The 21963-nt window shown below is 41.0% G+C and overlaps 1 protein-coding gene across 1 annotated transcript in view; it reads right to left on the bottom strand.

Annotated features, from left to right (window-relative positions):
• Positions 1-21963, bottom strand: part of ATP6V1B1 (ATPase H+ transporting V1 subunit B1) — a 379213-nt gene that overhangs the window by 256782 nt on the left and 100468 nt on the right. Inside the window, exon 2 of the mRNA XM_073649636.1 lies at positions 7983-8038. Within this exon, the coding sequence (XP_073505737.1) occupies positions 7983-8038 (56 nt within the window). The remainder of the gene's footprint in view (positions 1-7982; positions 8039-21963) is intronic.

Genomic DNA, 21963 nt, shown 5'->3' with positions numbered 1-21963 from the left:
ATCTATTATTTAGAGTCATTACACGCAGAGGGATCTATTATATAGAGTCATTACATGCAGAGGGATCTATTATATAGAGTCATTACACACAGAGTGATCTATTATATAGAGTCATTACACACAGAGGGATCTATTATATAGAGTCATTACACACAGAGGGATCTATTATATAGAGTCATTACACGCAGAGGGATCTATTATATAGAGTCATTACACGCAGAGGGATCTATTATATAGAGTCATTACACGCAGAGGGATCTATTATATAGAGTCATTACACACAGAGTGATCTATTATATAGAGTCATTACACGCAGAGGGATCTATTATATAGAGTCATTACAGACAGAGGGATCTATTATTTAGAGTGATTACACGCAGAGGGATCTATTATATAGAGTCATTACAGACAGAGGGATCTATTATATAGAGTCATTACACACAGAAGGATCTATTATATAGAGTGATTACACACAGAGGGAACTATTATATAGAGTCATTGCACACAGAGGGATCTATTACACAGAGTGATTACACACAGAGGGATCTATTATGTAGAGTGATTTCACACAGAGGGATCTATTATATAGAGTCACTACACACAGAGGGATCTATTATATAGAGTCATTACACACAGAGGGATCTATTATATAGAGTCATTACATGCAGAGGGATCTATTATATAGAGTCATTACACGCAGAGGGATCTATTATATAGAGTCATTACACACAGAGGGATCTATTATATAGAGTGATTACACACAGAGGGATCTATTATATAGAGTGATTACACGCAGAGGGATCTATTATATAGAGTCATTACACACAGAGGGATCTATTATATAGAGTGATTACACGCAGAGGGATCTATGATATAGAGTCATTACAGATAGAGGGATCTGTTATATAGTGTCACTACAGACAGAAGGATCTATTATATAGAGTGATTACACGCAGAGGGATCTATTATATAGAGTCATTACACGCAGAGGGATCTATTATATAGAGTGATTACACACAGAGTGATCTATTATATAGAGTCATTACACACAGAGGGATCTATTATATAGAGTCATTACACACAGAGGTATCTATTATATAGAGTCATTACACAAAGAGGGATCTATTGTATAGAGCCATTACACACAGAGGGATCTATTATATAGTCATTACACGCAGAGGGATCTATTATATAGAGTCATTACACACAGAGGTATCTATTATTTAGAGACATTACACACAGAGGGATCTATTATATAGAGTCATTACACACAGAGGGATCTTTTATGTAGAGTCAATACACACAGAGGTATCTATTATATAGAGCCATTACACACAGAGGGATCTATTATATAGTCATTACACGCAGAGGGATCTATTATATAGAGTCATTACACACAGAGGGATCTATTATATAGAGTCAATATACACAGAGGTATCTATTATATAGAGTCATTACACACAGAGGGATCTATTATATAGAGTCATTACACACAGAGGGATCTATTATATAGAGTCATTACACACAGAGGGATCTATTATATAGAGTCATTACACACAGAGTGATCTATTATATAGAGTCATTACACACAGAGGGATCTATTATATAGAGTCATTACACACAGAGGGATCTATTATATAGAGTCATTACACACAGAGGGATCTATTATATAGAGTCATTACACACAGAGTGATCTATTATATAGAGTCACTACACACAGAGTGATCTATTATATAGTCATTACACACAGAGGGATCTATTATATAGAGTCATTACACGCAGAGGGATCTATTATATAGAGTCATTACACACAGAGGGATCTATTATATAGAGCCATTACACACAGAGGGATCTATTATATAGTCATTACACGCAGAGGGATCTATTATATAGAGTCATTACACGCAGAGGGATCTATTATATAGAGTGATTACACACAGAGGGATCTATTATATAGAGTCATTGCACACAGAGGGATCTATTATATAGAGTAATTACACGCAGAGGGATCTATTATATAGAGTCATTACAGACAGAGTGATCTATTATATACAGTCATTACACTCAGAGGGATCTATTATATAGAGTCATTACACGCAGAGTGATCTATTATATAGAGTCATTACACACAGAGGGATCTATTATATAGAGTCATTACACGCTGAGGGATCTATTATATAGAGTCATTACACGCAGAGGGTTCTATTATATAGAGTCATTACACGCAGAGGGGTCTATTATATAGAGTCATTACACACAGAGGGATCTATTAAATAGAGTCATTACACACAGAGGGATCTATTATATAGAGTCATTGCACACAGAGGGATCTATTATATAGAGTGATTACACGCAGAGCGATCTATTATAAAGAGTCATTACACGCAGAGGGATCTATTATATAGAGTCATTACACGCAGAGGGATCTACTATATAGAGTCATTACACACAGAGGGATCTATTATAGAGAGTCATTACACGCAGAGCGATCTATTATATAGAGTCATTATACACAGAGTGATCTATTATAAAGAGTCATTACACGCAGAGGGATCTATTATATAGAGTCATTACACGCAGAGCGATCTATTATATAGAGTCATTACACACAGAGGGATCTGTTATATAGAGTCATTACACGCAGAGGGATTTATTATATAGAGTCATTACACGCAGAGGGATCTATTAAATAGAGTCATTACACGCAGAGCGATCTATTATATAGAGTCATTACACACAGAGGGATCTATTATATAGAGTCATTACACGCAGAGCGATCTATTATATAGAGTCATTACACACAGAGGGATCTATTATATACAGTCATTACACACAGAGGGATCTATTAAATAGAGCCATTACACACAGAGGGATCTATTATATAGAGTCATTACACGCTGAGGGATCTATTATATAGAGTCATTACACGCAGAGGAATCTATTATATAGAGTCATTACACACAGAGGGATCTATTATATAGAGTCATTACACGCAGAGGGATCTATTATATAGAGTCATTACACGCAGAGCGATCTATTATATAGAGTCATTACACACAGAGGGATCTATTATATAGAGTCATTACACACAGAGCGATCTATTATATAGAGTCATTACACGCAGAGGGATCTATTATATAGAGTCATTACACACAGGGATATATTATATAGAGTCATTACACGCAGAGCGATCTATTATATAGAGTCATTTCACCCAGAGGGTTCTATTATATAGAGTCATTACACCCAGAGGGATCTATTATATAGAGTCATTACACGCAGAGGGATCTATTATATAGAGTCATTAAACGCAGAGGGATCTATTATATAGAGTCATTACACGCAGAGGGATCTATTATATAGAGTCATTACACGCAGAGGGATCTATTATATAGAGTCATTACACGCAGAGCGATCTATTATATAGAGTCATTACACGCAGAGGGATCTATTATATAGAGTCATTACACGCAGAGCGATCTATTATATAGAGTCATTACACGCAGAGGGATCTATTATATAGAGTCATTACACGCAGAGCGATCTATTATATAGAGTCATTACACACAGAGGGATCTATTATATAGAGTCATTACACGCAGAGGGATCTATTATATAGAGTCATTACACGCAGAGGGATCTATTATATAGAGTCATTACACACAGAGAAATCTATTATATAGAGTCATTACACGCAGAGGGATCTATTATATAGAGTCATTACACGCAGAGGGATCTATTATATAGAGTCATTACACGCAGAGGGATCTATTATATAGAGTCATTACACGCAGAATGATCTATTATATAGAGTCATTACACGCAGAGTGATCTATTATATAGAGTCATTACACGCAGAGGGATGTATTCTATAGAGTCATTACACGCAGAGTGATCTATTATATAGAGTCATTACACGCAGAGGGATCTATTCTATAGAGTCATTACACGCAGAGTGATCTATTATATAGTCATTACACGCAGAGGGATCTATTATATAGAGTCATTACACACAGAGGGATCTATTCTATAGAGTCATTACACACAGAGGGATCTATTATATAGAGTCATTACACGCAGAGGGATCTATTATATAGAGTCATTACACGCAGAGGGATCTATTATATAGAGTCATTACACGCAGAGGGATCTATTATATAGAGTCATTACACGCAGAGGGATCTATTATATAGAGTCATTACACGCAGAGCGATCTATTATATAGAGTCATTACACGCAGAGGGATCTATTATATAGAGTCATTACACGCAGAGCGATCTATTATATAGAGTCATTACACGCAGAGGGATCTATTATATAGAGTCATTACACGCAGAGCGATCTATTATATAGAGTCATTACACACAGAGGGATCTATTATATAGAGTCATTACACGCAGAGGGATCTATTATATAGAGTCATTACACGCAGAGGGATCTATTATATGGAGTCATTACACGCAGAGGGATCTATTATATAGAGTAATTACACACAGAGAAATCTATTATATAGAGTCATTACACGCAGAGGGATCTATTATATAGAGTCATTACACGCAGAGGGATCTATTATATAGAGTCACTACACGCAGAGGGATCTATTATATAGAGTCATTACACGCAGAATGATCTATTATATAGAGTCATTACACGCAGAGTGATCTATTATATAGAGGCATTACACACAGAGGGATCTATTATAGTCATTACACACAGAGGGATCTATTATAGTCATTACACACAGAGTCGCTCTGTGTGTAACGACTCTATATAATAGATCCTTCTGTGTGTAATGACTCTATATAATAGATCCCTCTGTGTGTAACGACTCTATATAATAGACCGCTTTGTGTGTAATGACTCTATATAATAGATCCCTCTGTGTGTAATGACTCTATATAATAGAACCCTCTGTGTGTAATGACTCTATATAATAGATCACTCTGTGTGTAATGACTCTATATAATAGATCCCTCTGTGTGTATTGACTCTATATATTAGATCACTATGTGTGTAATGACTCTATATAATAGATCCCTGTGTGTAATGACTCTATATAATAGATCCCTCTGTGTGTAATGACTCTATATAATAGATCCCTCTGTGTGTAATGACTCTATATAATAGATCCCTGTGTGTAATGACTCTATATAATAGATCCCTCTGTGTGTAATGACTCTATATAATAGATCCCTCTGTGTGTAATGACTCTATATAATAGATCCCTCTGTGTGTAATGACTCTATATAATAGATCCCTCTGCATGAAATGACTCTATATAATAGATCCCTCTGTGTGTAATGACTCTATATAATAGATCCCTCTGTGTGTAATGACTCTATAATAGATCCCTCTGCGTGTAATGACTCTATATAATAGATCCCTCTGCGTGTAATGACTCTTAATAATAGATCCCTCTGCGTGTAATGACTCTATATAATAGATCCCTCTGCGTGTAATGCCTCTATATAATAGATCCCTCTGCGTGTAATGACTCTATATAATAGATCCCTCTGCGTGTAATGCCTCTATATAATAGATCCCTCTGTGTGTAATGACTATATAATAGATCCCTCTGCGTGTAATGACTCTATATAATAGATCCCTCTGTGTGTAATGACACCATATAATAGATCCCTCTGTGTGTAATGACTCTATATAACAGATCCCTCTGTGCATAATGACTCTATGTAATAGATCCCTCTGTGTGAAATTACTCTATATAATAGATCCCTCTGTGTGTAATGACTCTATATAATAGATCCCTCTGTGTGTAATGACTCTATATAATAGATCGCTCTGTGTGTAATGACTCTATATAATAGATCCCTCTGTGAGTAATGACTCTATATAATAGATCCCTCTGTGTGAAATGACTCTATATAATGGATCCCTCTGTGTGTAATGACTCTATATATTAGATCCCTCTGTGTGTAATGACTCTATATAATATGTGTATTGCCTCTATATAATAGATCCCTCTGTGTGTAATGACTCTATATAATAGATCCCTCTGCGTGTAATGACTCTATATAATAGATCCCTCTGTGTGCAATGACTCTATATAATCGATCCCTCTGTGTGTAATGACTCTATATAATAGATCCCTCTGTGTGTAATGACTCTATATAATAGATCCCTCTGCGTGTAATGACTCTATATAATAGATCCCTCTGTGTGTAATGACTCTATATAATAGATCCCTCTGTGTGTAATGACTCTATATAATAGATCCCTCTGTGCGTAATGACTCTATATAAAAGATCGCTCTGTGTGTAATGACTCTATATAATAGATCCCTCTGTGTGTAATGACTCTATATAATAGATCCCTCTGTGTGCAATGACTCTATATAATAGATCCCTCTGTGTGTAATGACTCTATATAATAGATCCCTCTGTGTGTAATGCCTCTATATAATAGATCCCTCTGTGTGTAATGACTCTATATAATAGATCCCTCTGTGTGTAATGACTCTATATAATAGATCCCTCTGTGTGTAATGACTCTATATAATAGATTGCTCTGTGTGTAATGACTCTATATAATAGATCCCTCTGTGTGTAATGACTCTATATAATAGATCCCTCTGTGTGTAATGACTCTATATAATAGATCCCTCTGCATGTAATGACTCTATATAATAGATCCCTCTGCGTGTAATGACTATATAATAGATCCCTCTGTGTGTAATGACTCTATATAATAGATCCCTCTGCGTGTAATGACTCTATATAATAGATCCCTCTGCGTGTAATGACTCTATATAATAGATCCCTCTGTGTGCAATGACTCTATATAATAGATCCCTCTGTGTTTAATGACTCTATATAATAGATCACTCTGTGTGTAATGACTCTATATAATAGATCCCTCTGTGTGTAATGACTCTATATAATAGATCCCTCTGCGTGTAAATACTATATAATAGATCCCTCTGTGTGTAATGACTCTATATAATAGATCCCTCTGTGTGTAATGACTCTATATAATAGATCCCTCTGTGTGTAATGACTCTATATAATAGATCCCTCTGTGTGTAATGACTCTATATAATAGATCCCTCTGTGTGTAATGACTCTATATAATAGATCCCTCTGTGTGTAATGCCTCTATATAATAGATCCCTCTGTGTGTAATGACTCTATATAATAGATCCCTCTGTGTGTAATGACTCTATATAATAGATCCCTCTGTGTGTAATGACTCTATATAATAGATCGCTCTGTGTGTAATGACTCTATATAATAGATCCCTCTGTGTGTAATGACTCTATATAATAGATCCCTCTGTGTGTAATGACTCTATATAATAGATCCCTCTGCATGTAATGACTCTATATAATAGATCCCTCTGCGTGTAATGACTATATAATAAATCCCTCTGTGTGTAATGACTCTATATAATAGATCCCTCTGCGTGTAATGACTCTATATAATAGATCCCTCTGCGTGTAATGACTCTATATAATAGATCCCTCTGTGTGCAATGACTCTATATAATAGATCCCTCTGTGTTTAATGACTCTATATAATAGATCACTCTGTGTGTAATGACTCTATATAATAGATCCCTCTGTGTGTAATGACTTTATATAATAGATCCCTCTGCGTGTAATGACTATATAATAGATCCCTCTGTGTGTAATGACTCTATATAATAGATCCCTCTGCGTGTAATGACTATATAATAGATCCCTCTGTGTGTAATGACTCTATATAATAGATCCCTCTGTGTGTAATGACTCTATATAATAGATCCCTCTGTGTGTAATGACTCTATATAATAGATCCCTCTGTGTGTAATGACTCTATATAATAGATCCCTCTGTGTGTAATGACTCTATATAATATAGGAGTTTCACTTTTTGTATTGAAGAACTGAAATAATTGAACTTTTTGATGATATTCTAATTTTGTGAGATGCACCTGTAGATGTCCCTCTGTTCTCCACATCCCCATAGTTTCCCATAGTCTCCATACCTTTACATTATCCAGCACCACCAGGGGCCCGTTCACACCACACACCGTCCGGTAGCCTGGAAATGAAACAGAACATGATCAGAATAGTCTGAAGTGATTGATTGCACTGGCTCAGGCGTCTCCGCCGCGTCCCGCTTACCTTGGTGATATTAGTTACACAGGGGATTTTTATTTATATAATATTTCACATCACGTCCTGATTTCTACATATACATGTATTTTATCATTTATTTTATTTATTTTTTATTAAAAATAGAATTTGAAAAAACATCATTCAGAAACTAAAATAATAATGCGTCAATGAAAACAATTATATAAAAAAAAGGTGCACAAACAATAGTGAATGGGCAGAACGTGTGTGAGATCGCCGCCATGTTTAGGACATTAGTTTGCTGTCAGTGAAGGAGAAGACCTTTTCCATCCTGCAGACCTCAGACAGATCTACAAATACATCCAGTCCAGACAAGGCTCTGCCAGCAGAATGTGACAGCAGGTAGTTTGCTACAATGTATCGGTCAGGAGCCCAGAGTCTTCTGCTCCCCAGCATTGTCCGGGTGATACAATTGTATCTGCAGGATCAGAGATCTGCTCCACAGCAGAGGAAACAGCATGTCAACTAATTATACGCCAACGTCACAGAACTGCTGCGGGACTAGATTATAATACGTAAAAACAGAAAAGCATCGCAGAAAGAAAAAAAGGGTTTTCTGTTAGGTGAGGCTGAGAACGCAGGACAGTAACATTCAAAAATCCTAAACATTCTAGAATTTGTCTATGGATTTTTGGTCCATTTTTCTTTCCTGGTTATTTTGCCTTTTCTTCTTTCTCTGTTGTTTTTCCTTTTTTTTTCTTGGTTGTTTGTTCCTTTTTTTCTTTTTTTGCTGTTTTTTTCTTTCACAATTGTTTTCCTTTTCTTTTTCCTCGATTGTTTTATCCTTTTTCTTGGTTGGTTTTCCTTATTTTCTGTTCTTTTCTTGGTTGGTTTTCTGTCTTTTCTTTTCTTGATGGTTTTTCCTTTTTCTTTCCCAGTTGTTTGTCCACTTTCTTTCTTGATTTCTTTTTCTTTTTCTCCTTTCTCGGTTTGTTTTTCCTTCTTTTCATTTCTCTATTCTTTTTTTCTTTTTTTTCTTGATTCTTTTCCTTTTCTTCTTTCTTGGTTGTTTTTCCTTTTTTCTTTCTCAGTTTGTTTTTCTTTTTTTCTTTCTCAGGTGTTTGTCCTCTTGTTTCTCTGTTTTTTTATTTCTTTTTTCTTGTGTTTTACTTTTCTTCTTTCTTGATTGTTTTTCCTTTTTTCTTTTTAGGTTTGTTTTTCTTTTTTTCTTTCTCAGTTTGTTTTTCTTTTTTTCTTTCTCAGTTTTTTGTCCTTCTCTTGTTCTCTGTTTTTTTTTATATTTTTTCCTTTTCTTATTTCATGGATGTTTTTCTTTTCTCTCGGATTTTTTGTCCTTATCTTTCTAGGTTGATTGTTTTTTCTTCTTTTTCGTCTTTTCCTTTTCTTCTTAGTTTTTCCTTTTCTGCTTTCTTAGTTGTTTGTCCTCTTGTTTTTCTTGTCTTTTCCTTTTCTACTTTTCAGTTGTTTTTCCTTTTCTTCTTTCTTGGATTGTTTTTCCTTTTCTTCTTTCACAGATTGTTTTTCCTTTTCTTCTTTCGCGGATTGTTTTTCCTTTTCATCTTTCACAGATTGTTTGTCCTTTTCTTCTTTCGCGGATTGTTTTTCCTTTTCTTCTTTCACAGACTGTTTTTCCTTTTCTTCTTTCGCGGATTGTTTTCCTTTTCTTCTTTCACAGATTGTTTGTCCTTATATTTCTTGGTTGTTTGTTTTTTCTTGTTTCTCGCCTTTTCCTTTTCTTCTTTGTTTTTCCTTTTCTGCTTTCTTAGTTGTTTGTCCTCTTGTTTTTCTCGTCTTTTCCTTTTCTACTTTTTAGTTGTTTTTCCTTTTCTTCTTTCGCGGATTGTTTTTCCTTTTCTTCTTTCACAGATTGTTTTTCCTTTTCTTCTTTCACAGATTGTTTGTCCTTTTCTTCTTTCGCGGATTGTTTTTCCTTTTCTTCTTTCACAGATTGTTTGTCCTTATCTTTCTAGATTGATTGTTTTTTCTTCTTTTTCGTCTTTTCCTTTTCTTCTTTGTTTTTCCTTTTCTGCTTTCTTAGTTGTTTGTCCTCTTGTTTTTCTCGTCTTTTCCTTTTCTACTTTTCAGTTGTTTTTCCATTTCTTCTTTCTCGGATTGTTTTTCCTTTTCTTCTTTCACAGATTGTTTGTCCTTATATTTCTTGGTTGTTTGTTTTTTCTTATTTCTCGTCTTTTCCTTTTCTTCTTTCTCGGTTGTTTGTCCTCTTGTTTCTCGGGCTCATTGTGTAGAGAAAATGACATTTCTTAACAAATAATTCAATACCGCAATAATAATAACAACACAATTTTGTGATACAAAACATAAAATAGAGAAGAGTGAATTCTAGTAATTGATGATCGGGTCGGGTAATATAGAAATGAACAAAAAAAATATTCTGCTTTATTCCTTGGAAAGATGGAGTGTGTGGGTGGGCTGTTTTTAAGGAAGGTAAAGTAAAAAGCTGTTGTGAGTGATTGCCAATTCTGTAAAGAAAAAAAAAAAGTCTTTCAACCTGACCCCGATGCGCACACCCACCCAAATTTCACAGTTCCTGTCACATATAATCACCATTAGCCGGGAGAATAATGCCCTATTAATGCCCATCTGGTGGAGCAGAGAAGAAACTCCATGTGCTGACAAAAGAGGCTCGAGCCCCACGTTACTCAGTCACTGCCTAATGGTGGCTGCGCCGGACATATGGTGTAAAAGGGAGGAAGAGAAACGGATGGATGGATAGATAATAGATAGATAGATAAATAAATAGATAAATAAATACATAATAAATAATAGATAGATAATAGATAGATAATAGATAGATAATAGATAATAGATAGATGATAGATAATAGATAGATAATAGATGATAGATAGATAATAGACAGATGATAGATAATAGATAATAGATAGATGATAAATAGATAGATTATAGATAGATAATAGATAGATAATAGATAGATAATAGATAGACAATAGATAGATAATAGATAGATAATAGATAATAGATAGATAATAGATAGATAATAGATAGATAATAGATAGACAATAGATAGATAATAGATAGATAATAGATAGATAATAGATAGACAATAGATAGATAATAGATAGATAATAGATAGACAATAGATAGATAGATAGATGATAGATAATAGATAGATAATAGATAGATGATAGATAATAGATAGATAATAGATAGATGATATATAGATGATATATGATAGATAGATAATAGATAATAGATAGATGATAGATAGATGATAGATAGATAATAGATAGATAATAGATGATAGATAATAGATAGATAATAGATAGATGATAGATAAATAGATAATAGATAGATAATAGATAGATAATAGATAGATAATAGATAGACAATAGATAGATAGATAGATGATAGATAATAGATAGATAATAGATAGATGATAGATAATAGATAATAGATAGATAATAGATAGATGATAGATAATAGATAGATGATAGATAATAGATAGATAATAGATAGATGATAGATAATAGATAGATGATAGATAATAGATAGATAATAGATAATAGATAGATAATAGATAATAGATAGATGATAGATAATAGATAGATAGATAATAGATAGATGATAGATAATAGATAATAGATAGATAATAGATAATAGATAGATGATAGATAATAGATAGATAATAGATAGATGATAGATAATAGATAGATAATAGATAATAGATAATAGATAATAGATAGATAATAGATAGATGATAGATAATAGATAGATGATAGATAATAGATAGATAGATAATAGATAGATAATAGATAGATAATAGATAATAAATAATAGATAATAGATGATAGATAATAGATAATAGATAGATAATAGATAGATGATAGATGATAGATAGATAATAGATAGATAATAGATGATAGATAGATAATAGATAGATGATAGATAATAGATAATAGATAGATGATAGATAATAGATAATAGATAGATAATAGATAATAGATAGATAATAGATAATAGATAGATAATAGATGATAGATAGATAATAGATAGATAATATATAATAGATAGATAATAGATAATAGATAATAGATAGATGATAGATAATAGATAGATAATAGATAGATAATAGATAATAGATAGATAATAGAGAGATAATAGATAATAGATCATAGATAGATGATAGATAATAGATAGATAATAGATAGATAATAGATAATAGATAGATAATAGATGATAGATAGATAATAGATAGATAATAGATAATAGATAGATAATAGATAGATAATAGATAATAGATAGATGATAGATAGATGATAGATGATAGATAATAGATAGATAATAGATAGATGATAGATGATAGATAATAGATAGATAATAGATAATAGATAGATAATAGATAATAGATAGATAATAGATAATAGAGAGATAGATAATAGATAATAGATATATAATAGATAGATCATAGATAATAGATATATAATAGACTAGCTATTGGGCCCGTTCCGGATGGCAAGCATTTTTATTGGTATATGGTCTCCCATGCTGGTATGTGCTGCCCCCATCCATATCCTGATATGCATGGCCCCCTCACCCCAATCCTGGTATGCATGGCTCCCTCACCCCAATCCTGGTATGCATGGCACCCCTCATCCCTATCCTGGTATGCATGGCCCCCTCACCCCAATCCTGGTATGCATGGCACCCATCCCTATCCTGGTATGCATGGCACCCCTCATCCCCATCCTGGTATGCATGGCACCCCTCATCCCTATCCTGGTATGCATGGCAACCCTCATCCCAAATCCTGGTATACATGGCACTCCTCATCCTTATCCTAGTATGCATGGCATCCCCTGATCCTGGTATGCATGGCACCCCTCATCCCTATCCTGGTATGCATGGCACCCCTCATCCCTATCCTGGTATGCATGGCACCCCTCATCCTTATCCTGGTATGCATGGCACCCCTCATCCCTATCCTGGTATGCATGGCACCCCTCATCCCTATCCTGGTATGCATGGCACCCCTCATCCGAATCCTGGTATGCATGCCCCCCCAGACACCTATCCTGGTATGCATGGTACCCCTCACCCATCAATCCTGGTATGCATGGTCCCCTCATCCCCCAATCCTGGTATGCATGGCACCCCTTTTACCCCAATCCTGGTATGCATGGCACCCCTCATCCCCCAATCCTGGAACTCATGGCACTCCTCACCCTCAATCCTGGTACACATGGCACCCCTCACCCTCAATCCTGGTATGCATGGCACCTCTCACCCCTCAATCCTCATATGCATGGTACACCTCATCCCCCCAATCCTGGTATGCATGGTACTCCTCATCCCCCAATCCTGGTACTCATGGCACCCCTCACCCTCAATCCTGGTATGCATGGCACCCCTCACCCTCAATCCTGGTATGCATGGCACCTCTCACCACTAATCCTGGTATGCATGGTACCCCTTATCCCCAATCCTGTATGCATGGCACCCCTCACCCCCAATCCTGGTATGCTTGGCACCCCTCATCCCCAATCCTGCTATGCATGGCACCCCTCATCCCCCAATCCTGGTATGCATGGCCCCCTCACCCCAATCCTGGTATGCATGGCCCCTCACCCCTCAATCCTGGTATGCATGGCACCCCTCTTCCCCCAATCCTGGCATGCATAGCACCCCTCATCCCCAATCTTCATATGCATGGTACCCCTCATCCCCCAATTCTGGTATGTATGGTACCCCTCATCCCCCAATCCTGGTATGTATGGTACCCCTCATCCCCCAATCCTGGTATGTGTGGCCCCCTCACCAACCAATCCTGGTATGCATGGTACCCCTCACCCCCCAATCCTGGTATGTATGCTACCCCTCATCCCTCAATCCTGGTATGTGTGGCCTCCTCACCCCCCAATCCTGGTATGTGTGGCCCCCTCATCCCCCAATCCTTGTATGTATGGTACCCCTCATCCCCCAATCCTGGTATGTGTGGCCCCCTCACCAACCAATCCTGGTATGCATGGTACCCCTCACCCCCCAATCCTGGTATGTATCCTACCCCTCATCCCTCAATCCTGGTATGTGTGGCCTCCTCACCCCCCAATCCTGGTATGTGTGGCCCCCTCATCCCCCAATCCTTGTATGTATGGTACCCCTCACCTTTCTTCCCTGTGCTCCAGCGCTGCGGTGTAGTGTTCTGACGAAGGCCGGGGAAGGAGTGTGGCACCGGAGCACCATGCTGTCCGGCGCCATTTTGCTGAAGACACACTGAAAATGTGTCTTCAGTAAAATGGTGCCGGATAGCGCTATGCGCATGCGCCGACTCCGACACATTCACTCCGCCCCAGGTCTCCAGCCAGAAGAGAGGCGCCGCGGCAACTCTCCTCCCGGTCAGGTAAGTATGTAAGTATGACGCCGGAGATCGCAGTATGCGTTCAGTGTCTACACATACCGCGATCTCCGGCGCCATACACTCCTCTTACCTGTCTTCTGTCTGGAGCCAGATTGTGCGTCACGCATGCGCAGTCTATAAAGGCTTCAGACAGAGGGACGCTTGTAGCGTTATATTATAGATAATAGATAGATAATCGATAGATGATAAATAGTAGATGATAGATAATAGATGATAGATAATAGATAGATAATAGATAATAGATAGATGATAGATAATAGATGATAGATAATAGATAGATAATAGATAGTTGATAGATAGATGATAGATGATAGATAATAGATAGATGATAGATAATAGATAGATAATAGATAGATAATAGATAGATAATAGATAGTTGATAGATAGATGATAGATATACACAGTAGATAGATGGATATGAGATACACAGAGCGCACATTATATTATGACTTTATTTCCGGCCTCATTAGTGCTGGATGTGATTTTCCTCCTTTCCTGAGATGATATTCTTCCATACAATCTGCTGACACTTATTAGAGAATCTCCTTGTAGACGTTTCTCGGCTCGCTGGCTGTTGGTCGCTGTTCCCGGCTCGCTGGCTGTTGGTCGCTGTTCCTGGCTCGCTGGCTGTTGGTCGCTGTTCCCGGCTCGCTGGCTGTCGGGCGCTGTTCCCGTCTCGCTGGCTGTTGGTCGCTGTTCCCGGCTCGCTGGCTGTCGGGCGCTGTTCCCAATTCGCTGGCTGTTGGTCGCTGTTCCCGGCTCGCTGGCTGTTGGTCGCTGTTCCTGGCTCACTGGCTGTTGGTCGCTGTTCCCGGCTTGCTGGCTGTTGGTCGCTGTTCCCGGCTTGCTGGCTGTTGGTCGCTGTTCCCGGCTTGCTGGCTGTTGGTCGCTGTTCCCGGCTTGCTGGCTGTTGGTCGCTGTTCCCGGCTTGCTGGCTGTTGGTCGCTGTTCACGGCTTGCTGGATTTTGGTCGCTGTTCCCAGCTGAAAGGCTGTTGGTCACTGTTCCGTTCTCTCCTTTGCCCTTTGCACCGGCTCCATTGTGCAATGTGTCAGTCTGGAGCGGGGTGACAAGCAGCGGCCTATCCGCGGCTGGCAGACCCTGTGAAAAGCCCTGCAGGGAATCTCATGCTATTCCACTAATTAAGCCTGGAGTGCAGGGTTCCCATACACACCTGCACAGTCATGTGAGCGAGAAGAAGAAAGACCTATAGAAAGGCCGGACCTGACCAAGCGTGAAGACTGAGACAAATGGTGGGGTGGGCCGGGGGGGGGGGGGGCACAATGAGGCCTCATGAAGATAGACACAACTGCTGATACTTCATTGGGCTTTTCACTCGCAGGAAAAGATTAATTTGCAAGTGTCGATGCTTCCTTTGTTGCTGGCCAATTTGTGTGGCCTTTGTTTCAGAATTTTCTCGGACGACACTTTTTTTTAGGTTCTAATGGAATCACCGACATGTGCCAAAAATGTCTGCAGCAGCGTGGTCTAAAAGCTCCGACACGTCCCTGTGCCCAAGGGATGAGACTTCAACCAGAATCAGCCAAGACAGAGTCCGCGGCCTCAGGAAAAGTCAGAATGTACAAAAAGTTATAGGGAAACTCTTACCGCGGTCAGTCCCCCCACACCCAGAGGAGGCCTCAATATCAATCAACTACTGCAACTTTTGCACACTCATGATAACCCCTGATATAAAAGTTTGACTTTGGGGGAACCATTATAAATCAATAGAAGAAAGGTAATAAAAAGTCATGAAGAAGTTGTTATACTTCTCCGCACTGGAGGAAAAACATTCTTTGTTGCAATTCAGAACCCAAAGAGACCCAGACGTCAGACCCGACAAGTAATTCAGACCCCTAATTAAATAAGGATCCCCAGAGCAGACTCAAGAATTAATTCAGACATCAACAGACTCCTAAATTAATTCAGACCCAAAACAAGACTCCTAAATTACTTAAGAACCAAGACCAGACTCCTAAATTAATTCAGAACCAAGACCAGACTCCTAAATTAATTCAGATCCAAGACCAGACTCCTAAATTAATTCAGAACCAATACCAGACTCCTAAATTAATTCAGAACCAAGACCAGACTCCTAAATTAACTCAGACCCAAGACCAGACTCCTAAATTAATTCAGACCCAAGACCAGACCGCTAAATTAACTCAGACCCAAGATCAGACCCCTAAATTAATTCAGAACCAAGACCAGACTCCTAAATTAATTCAGACTCAAGACCAGACTCCTAAATTACTTAAGAACCAAGACCAGACTCCTAAATTAATTCAGAACCAAGACCAGACTCCTAAATTAATTCAGAACCAAGACCAGACTCCTAAATTAACTCAGACCCAAGACCGGACTCCTAAATTAATTCAGACCCAAGACCAGACCGCTAAATTAACTCAGACCCAAGATCAGACCCCTAAATTAATTCAGAACCAAGACCAGACCCCTAAATTAACTCAGACCCAGCACCAGACTCCTAAATTAATTCAGACCCAAGACCAGACCGCTAAATTAACTCAGACCCAAGATCAGACGCCTAAATTAATTCAGACCCAAGACCAGACCCCTAAATTAACTCAGACCCAACACCAGACTCCTAAATTAATTCAGACCCAAGTCCAGACCCTTAAATTAATTCAGACCCAAGACCATACTCCTAAATTAACTCAGACCCAAGACCAGACTCCTAAATTAATTCAGACCCAAGACAAGACTCCTAAATTAATTCAGACCCAAGACAAGACTCCTAAATTAATTCAGACCCAAGACTAGACCCCTAAATTGATTCAAACCCAAAACCAGACCCCTAACTTAATTCAGACATCTGGGGCTGTTGGGTGGATCCTTGGTTGGGAAAAGTACTAGCAAGGTCCGCGGGAACATGACACAGCAGAGCCTGGTCTTGAAAGAATTGGAGATGCTCATGCCTGAACTTTGCCCCATTCATTGCTTATGGGACTGATGGAAATAGTGCAGTGCTTGGATTTCTCCAGCAGCCCCATAGACAACAGAGCTGGCTTTGGTTTTGAAGAACGTTGGAAGTCGCAAAGGTTGGACCCTCGGCGAAACCCTACGGATAAAGGATTACTTCAATTTTGGGAATACCCCTTCAAACACTAAAATTCTGGCTACCTGTAGCCTCCATTAGGGGGAGCAACATTTATATATAAACTTTTAATTTCACCACCATAAATAGGGGATATATCTGGACACATCTATAACGCAGGGGACAGTGCATTGCCTGTACACATACAGTGGGGAAAATAAGTATTTGATACACGGCCAATTTTGCAAGTTTTCCCACCTACATAGAATGGAGAGGTCTGTAATTTTTACCATAGGTCACTTCACCTGTGAGAGACAGAATCTAAACAATATCCAGAAAATCACATTGTATGATTTTTACATAATTATTTTGCATTTTATTGCATGAAATAAATTTTTGATCGTCTACCAACCAGCAAGAATTCTGGCTCTCGCAGACCTGTTAGTTTTACTTTAAGAAGCCCTCCTACTCTGCACTCATTACCTGTATTAATTGCACCAGTTTGAACTCGTTACCTGTAGAAAAGACACCTGTCCACACAATCATTCACACTCCAACCTCTCCACCATGGCCAAGACCAAAGGGCTGTCTAAGGACACCAGGGACAAAATTGTAAACCTGTACAAAACTGGGATGGGCTACAGGACAACAGGCAAGCAGCTTGGTGAGAAGGCAACAACTGTTGGCACAATTATTAGAAAATGGAAGAAACACAAGATGACTGTCAATCTTCCTCGGTGTGGGGTAAGGATGATTCTGAGAAAGGTCAGGAATCAGCCCAGAACTACACGGGAGAACCTGGCCAATGACCTGAACAGAGCTAGGACCACAGTCTCAAACATTACTGTTAGTAACACACTATGTCGTCATGGGTTAAAATCCTGCAGGGCACGCAAGGTCCTCCTGCTCACGCCAGCACATGTCCAGGCCGTTTGAAGTTCACCAATGACCATCAAGATGATCCAGAGGAGGCATGGGAGAAGGTCATGTGGTCAGATGAGACCAAAATAGAACTTTTGGTATCAACTCCACTCGGCATGTTTGGAGGAAAAAGAAAGATGAGTACAAATCCAAAGAACACCATCCCAATCATGAAGCATGGTGGGGGAAACATCATACTTTGGGGGTGCTTTTCTGCAAATGGCACAGGACGACTGCATCGTATTAAAGGGAGGATGGATGCGGTCATGTATCGCAAGATTTTGGCCAACAACCTCCTTCCCTCAGTAAGAGCATGGAAGATGGGTCGTGGCTGGGTCTTCCAGCATGACAATGACCCGAAACACACAGCCAGGACAACTAAGGAATGGCTCCGTAAGAAGCATTTCAAGGTCTTGGAGTGGCCTAGCCAGTCTCCAGATCTGAACCCAATAGACAATCTTTGGAGGGAGCTGAAACTCAATGTTGCCCAGTGACAGCCCCGAAACCTGAAAGATCTGGAGAAGCTCTGTATGGAGGAGGGGGCCAAAATCCCTATTGCAGTGTGTGGAAATGTAGCGCTCCGAGGGTTCGGTCGCTACAGGGGTATTGCACCTCACCCAGAGGTGTGATATCTCACTTCCAGGTAAGGATGGAGTGTGGATCAGGACCCCGATACCTGCATGCATTACACCACATTTCCAGGGGGCAGGGCGACCGATATGCTCCAAGTAGAGCACGACAGTCTTTGTCCCTGGCTGGAGTGGGGGGAGGGAACACCGAGGAAGGGGGGACCCTGTAGTGCATAGGAGGGAGAGGGCAGTTCCTGGGTGCATTGAGAGGGAGGTATAAAAGGTGGGCACCATCTTAGTTCTGTGTTCAGTCTGAGAGAAGAAGTGACAGAGTAAGGGCCTCTGCATGGGGCTCTGCTCCGTAGGCGGGCCTAGCCTGTGAGGCCCAGCCAGCACTGAAAGAGCAAAGAGAGAGAGAGAGAGGAGAGTGGAGTCAGAGGAGGAGACAGGGAGCAGAGGCTCAGTCCGAACTCTGCTCTGCAGGCAGGCCTGAGAGAAAGGCCGGAGCCTGGAGGTAGGAGAAGGAAGGAAGAGGAGCGGAGGAGGCTCCAGGAACAAGGAACGAACGGACCCCAGGGGTGTGGACCGGCGAGTCGCCACCGCACGCCCGAATCTACCTGCGTCGAAGGGTCAGGCCAAAGGGGGAGACCGGTCCCCGAAACTAGTGGAGGTGGGGAACTACCCTCAGCTAGAAACCGGAAGCTGTGACATTTTATGTGGCGCAGCCCCTCGCTACACCCGCTAGGAAGGCACCACATAGGGTCAGGGAAACTGGCACCAAGTTTACCAAGAGGAGGCCCGAGGCAGCCGGACAGAAGCGAGGTCACTGGCGGGGTATGACAGGCCAGAGAAAGGACACACAAAGGGGGTCCTGTGAAACGCTCCAAAGTTAGCTGGGAGTAGGCCGAGCCCCTCACCTGGTGAGCACAGTGCGACGAGGGACGTTATGACCAGCTGGAGTAACGTGGATAAAGAACTGTGAGTAAATACCCTGGAATGCATTACAGGACTCTGTGTCGTTACTGCTGCTCCCACGCACCATCACCCCCAACATCCACACTTGCTGCCCTGAGGCTATACTCCTCCCGTGGGGAGTTATACTACCCCCCTGCTGCACCCACAACACCAGCCTCAGCGGTCTGCCCTGCAGCGGCGGTTCACTCTGACCGCAATCCATGGGTGGTGTAGTCGCACATTTAATCACAAAACCCTATAAATAGACTGCCATTTGGGTTGACCTCCCTGAGCCACGGGACCAGGTCGCCGCCACTGCGACTACAACCCCAGCGTCCACAAAAGGCCCGGTTCCGGGTATCTCCACACACGCACGGCCCAGGGGGCGCGTCAACTTTTGGCGTAGTCGGCAGGATTTCGTGCCCGCAACCACCGGGTACTGCATGCCTGAACAGAGACTGTTTTACTGTATTGAATGTGGCGCCCGCCCCAGCAGAACGGATGCCATTATGTGCGCGCCAAAAGACAACAAGAAGCCACCTCCCATCGTGGGCCAGGTCCCAGAATGGCGCCAAAGAAGGAGTCCACCCCCAACAGCCTTGAGTGCGGCTGTAGAGATGTCCATCAACGTGAGGGGGCTGCCCCTGAGAGTGATTGTCAGCAGGTTGCCTGGGGACCACCCCCAACCGGGGCGGAAGGAGAAGAAAACCGGGGGGCAGGGTGTGGTTTGGATCAGTCTCGGCAGACCACACCCAGAGATGGCGGGCAGCACCGACTCCAGCACCCTAACGGGTGGCTTGCTGCAGGCAATCGCGGCCCTGTACAGCCTCAAGGAGCTGATGGCTCAGCTCCCTGGAGAAGACCCGGGGTTCATTCGAACTGCGCTGGAGGATCAGGACCGGAGGATGGTTCAGGTGCAGCGGGAAGCCGTAGCGGAATGGTGGGAAGAGATGGCCCGGCGGGTCGCGGCCCAGCAGCACGGGGCGCCGCCAGCACCGGCCAGCGAGCCAGCCCCTGAGGACGAGGAGCGGAGGCTGGAAGCTGAAAGCAGCGCAGCCCTGGAAGCAGGTAAGGGGGACACCCCTGCCACCAGCCCTGATGCCACCAACCTGCCTCTGGACCCCGTCACGGAGCCAGACATCCTGGGAGTCGCTGTGCCTCCCCCGCTCCCGCCGCCAGCACACAGGCCCCAAGCTGTGAGCACCGTCTCCGGATCAAGCCCCAGGCCGTGCCCCCTGACCCCGGGTGCGGTCGGAAGCGGCCCGCTCCAGGCCCGGTCGCAATGCCTGACCTCCCCAGGCGCCTTCCAGCAGCGTGCCACGGAGACTACAACCCCCAGCGTCCACAAAAGGCCTGGTTCCCGGTATCCCCACACACGCACGGCCCAGGGGGCGCGTCACAAACCTGGTCAAGAACTACAGGAAACGTCTGACCTCTGTAATTGCAAACAAAGGTTTCTGGACCAAATATTAAGTTCTGTTTTTCTATTGTATCAAATACTTATTTCATGCAATAAAATGCAAATTAATTATGCAAAAATCCTACAATGTGATTTTCTGGTTTTTATCTTTACATTCTGTCTCTCACAGGTGAAATATACCTACGATATACCTGTACCTCTATTCTCCACTGCAAAATTGGCAGTGTATCAGATACTTATTTTCCGCACTGTATATCCCTGTATGGGCAGCGGCACACACATCTCGTATACGGGTCACATGGTGAAGACTGCACAGCGCTGCGGTGCCAAAAAAGCTGAAGAAGAGCAGGCCAAGCCATCAGCCGCTCCGCTCTCGCTCCAGCTGGAGATTCTTTTCTGTGGAAGAGACAAAAGCCGGACTGAGGACTTGCTGCCAATTCACGGAGCTGCCAGGCCAAGAACATGAGCCAAGTGGGAGTGGGAGACGCGTCAAAGGCAGCAATTCGGGAAGGTGCCAGAAAGCAATGACTTTGATGTAGAAAGAAATCAGAGGCGA

This window comes from Phyllobates terribilis, unplaced genomic scaffold (genome assembly GCF_046119375.1).
Source record: "Phyllobates terribilis strain yellow unplaced genomic scaffold, ASM4611937v1 Scaffold_1__5_contigs__length_1240528914, whole genome shotgun sequence".
Lineage (NCBI taxonomy): Eukaryota > Metazoa > Chordata > Amphibia > Anura > Dendrobatidae > Phyllobates > Phyllobates terribilis.
Note: the sequence above shows the minus strand (reverse complement) of the source record. Positions and strands in the feature narration are given on the sequence as shown.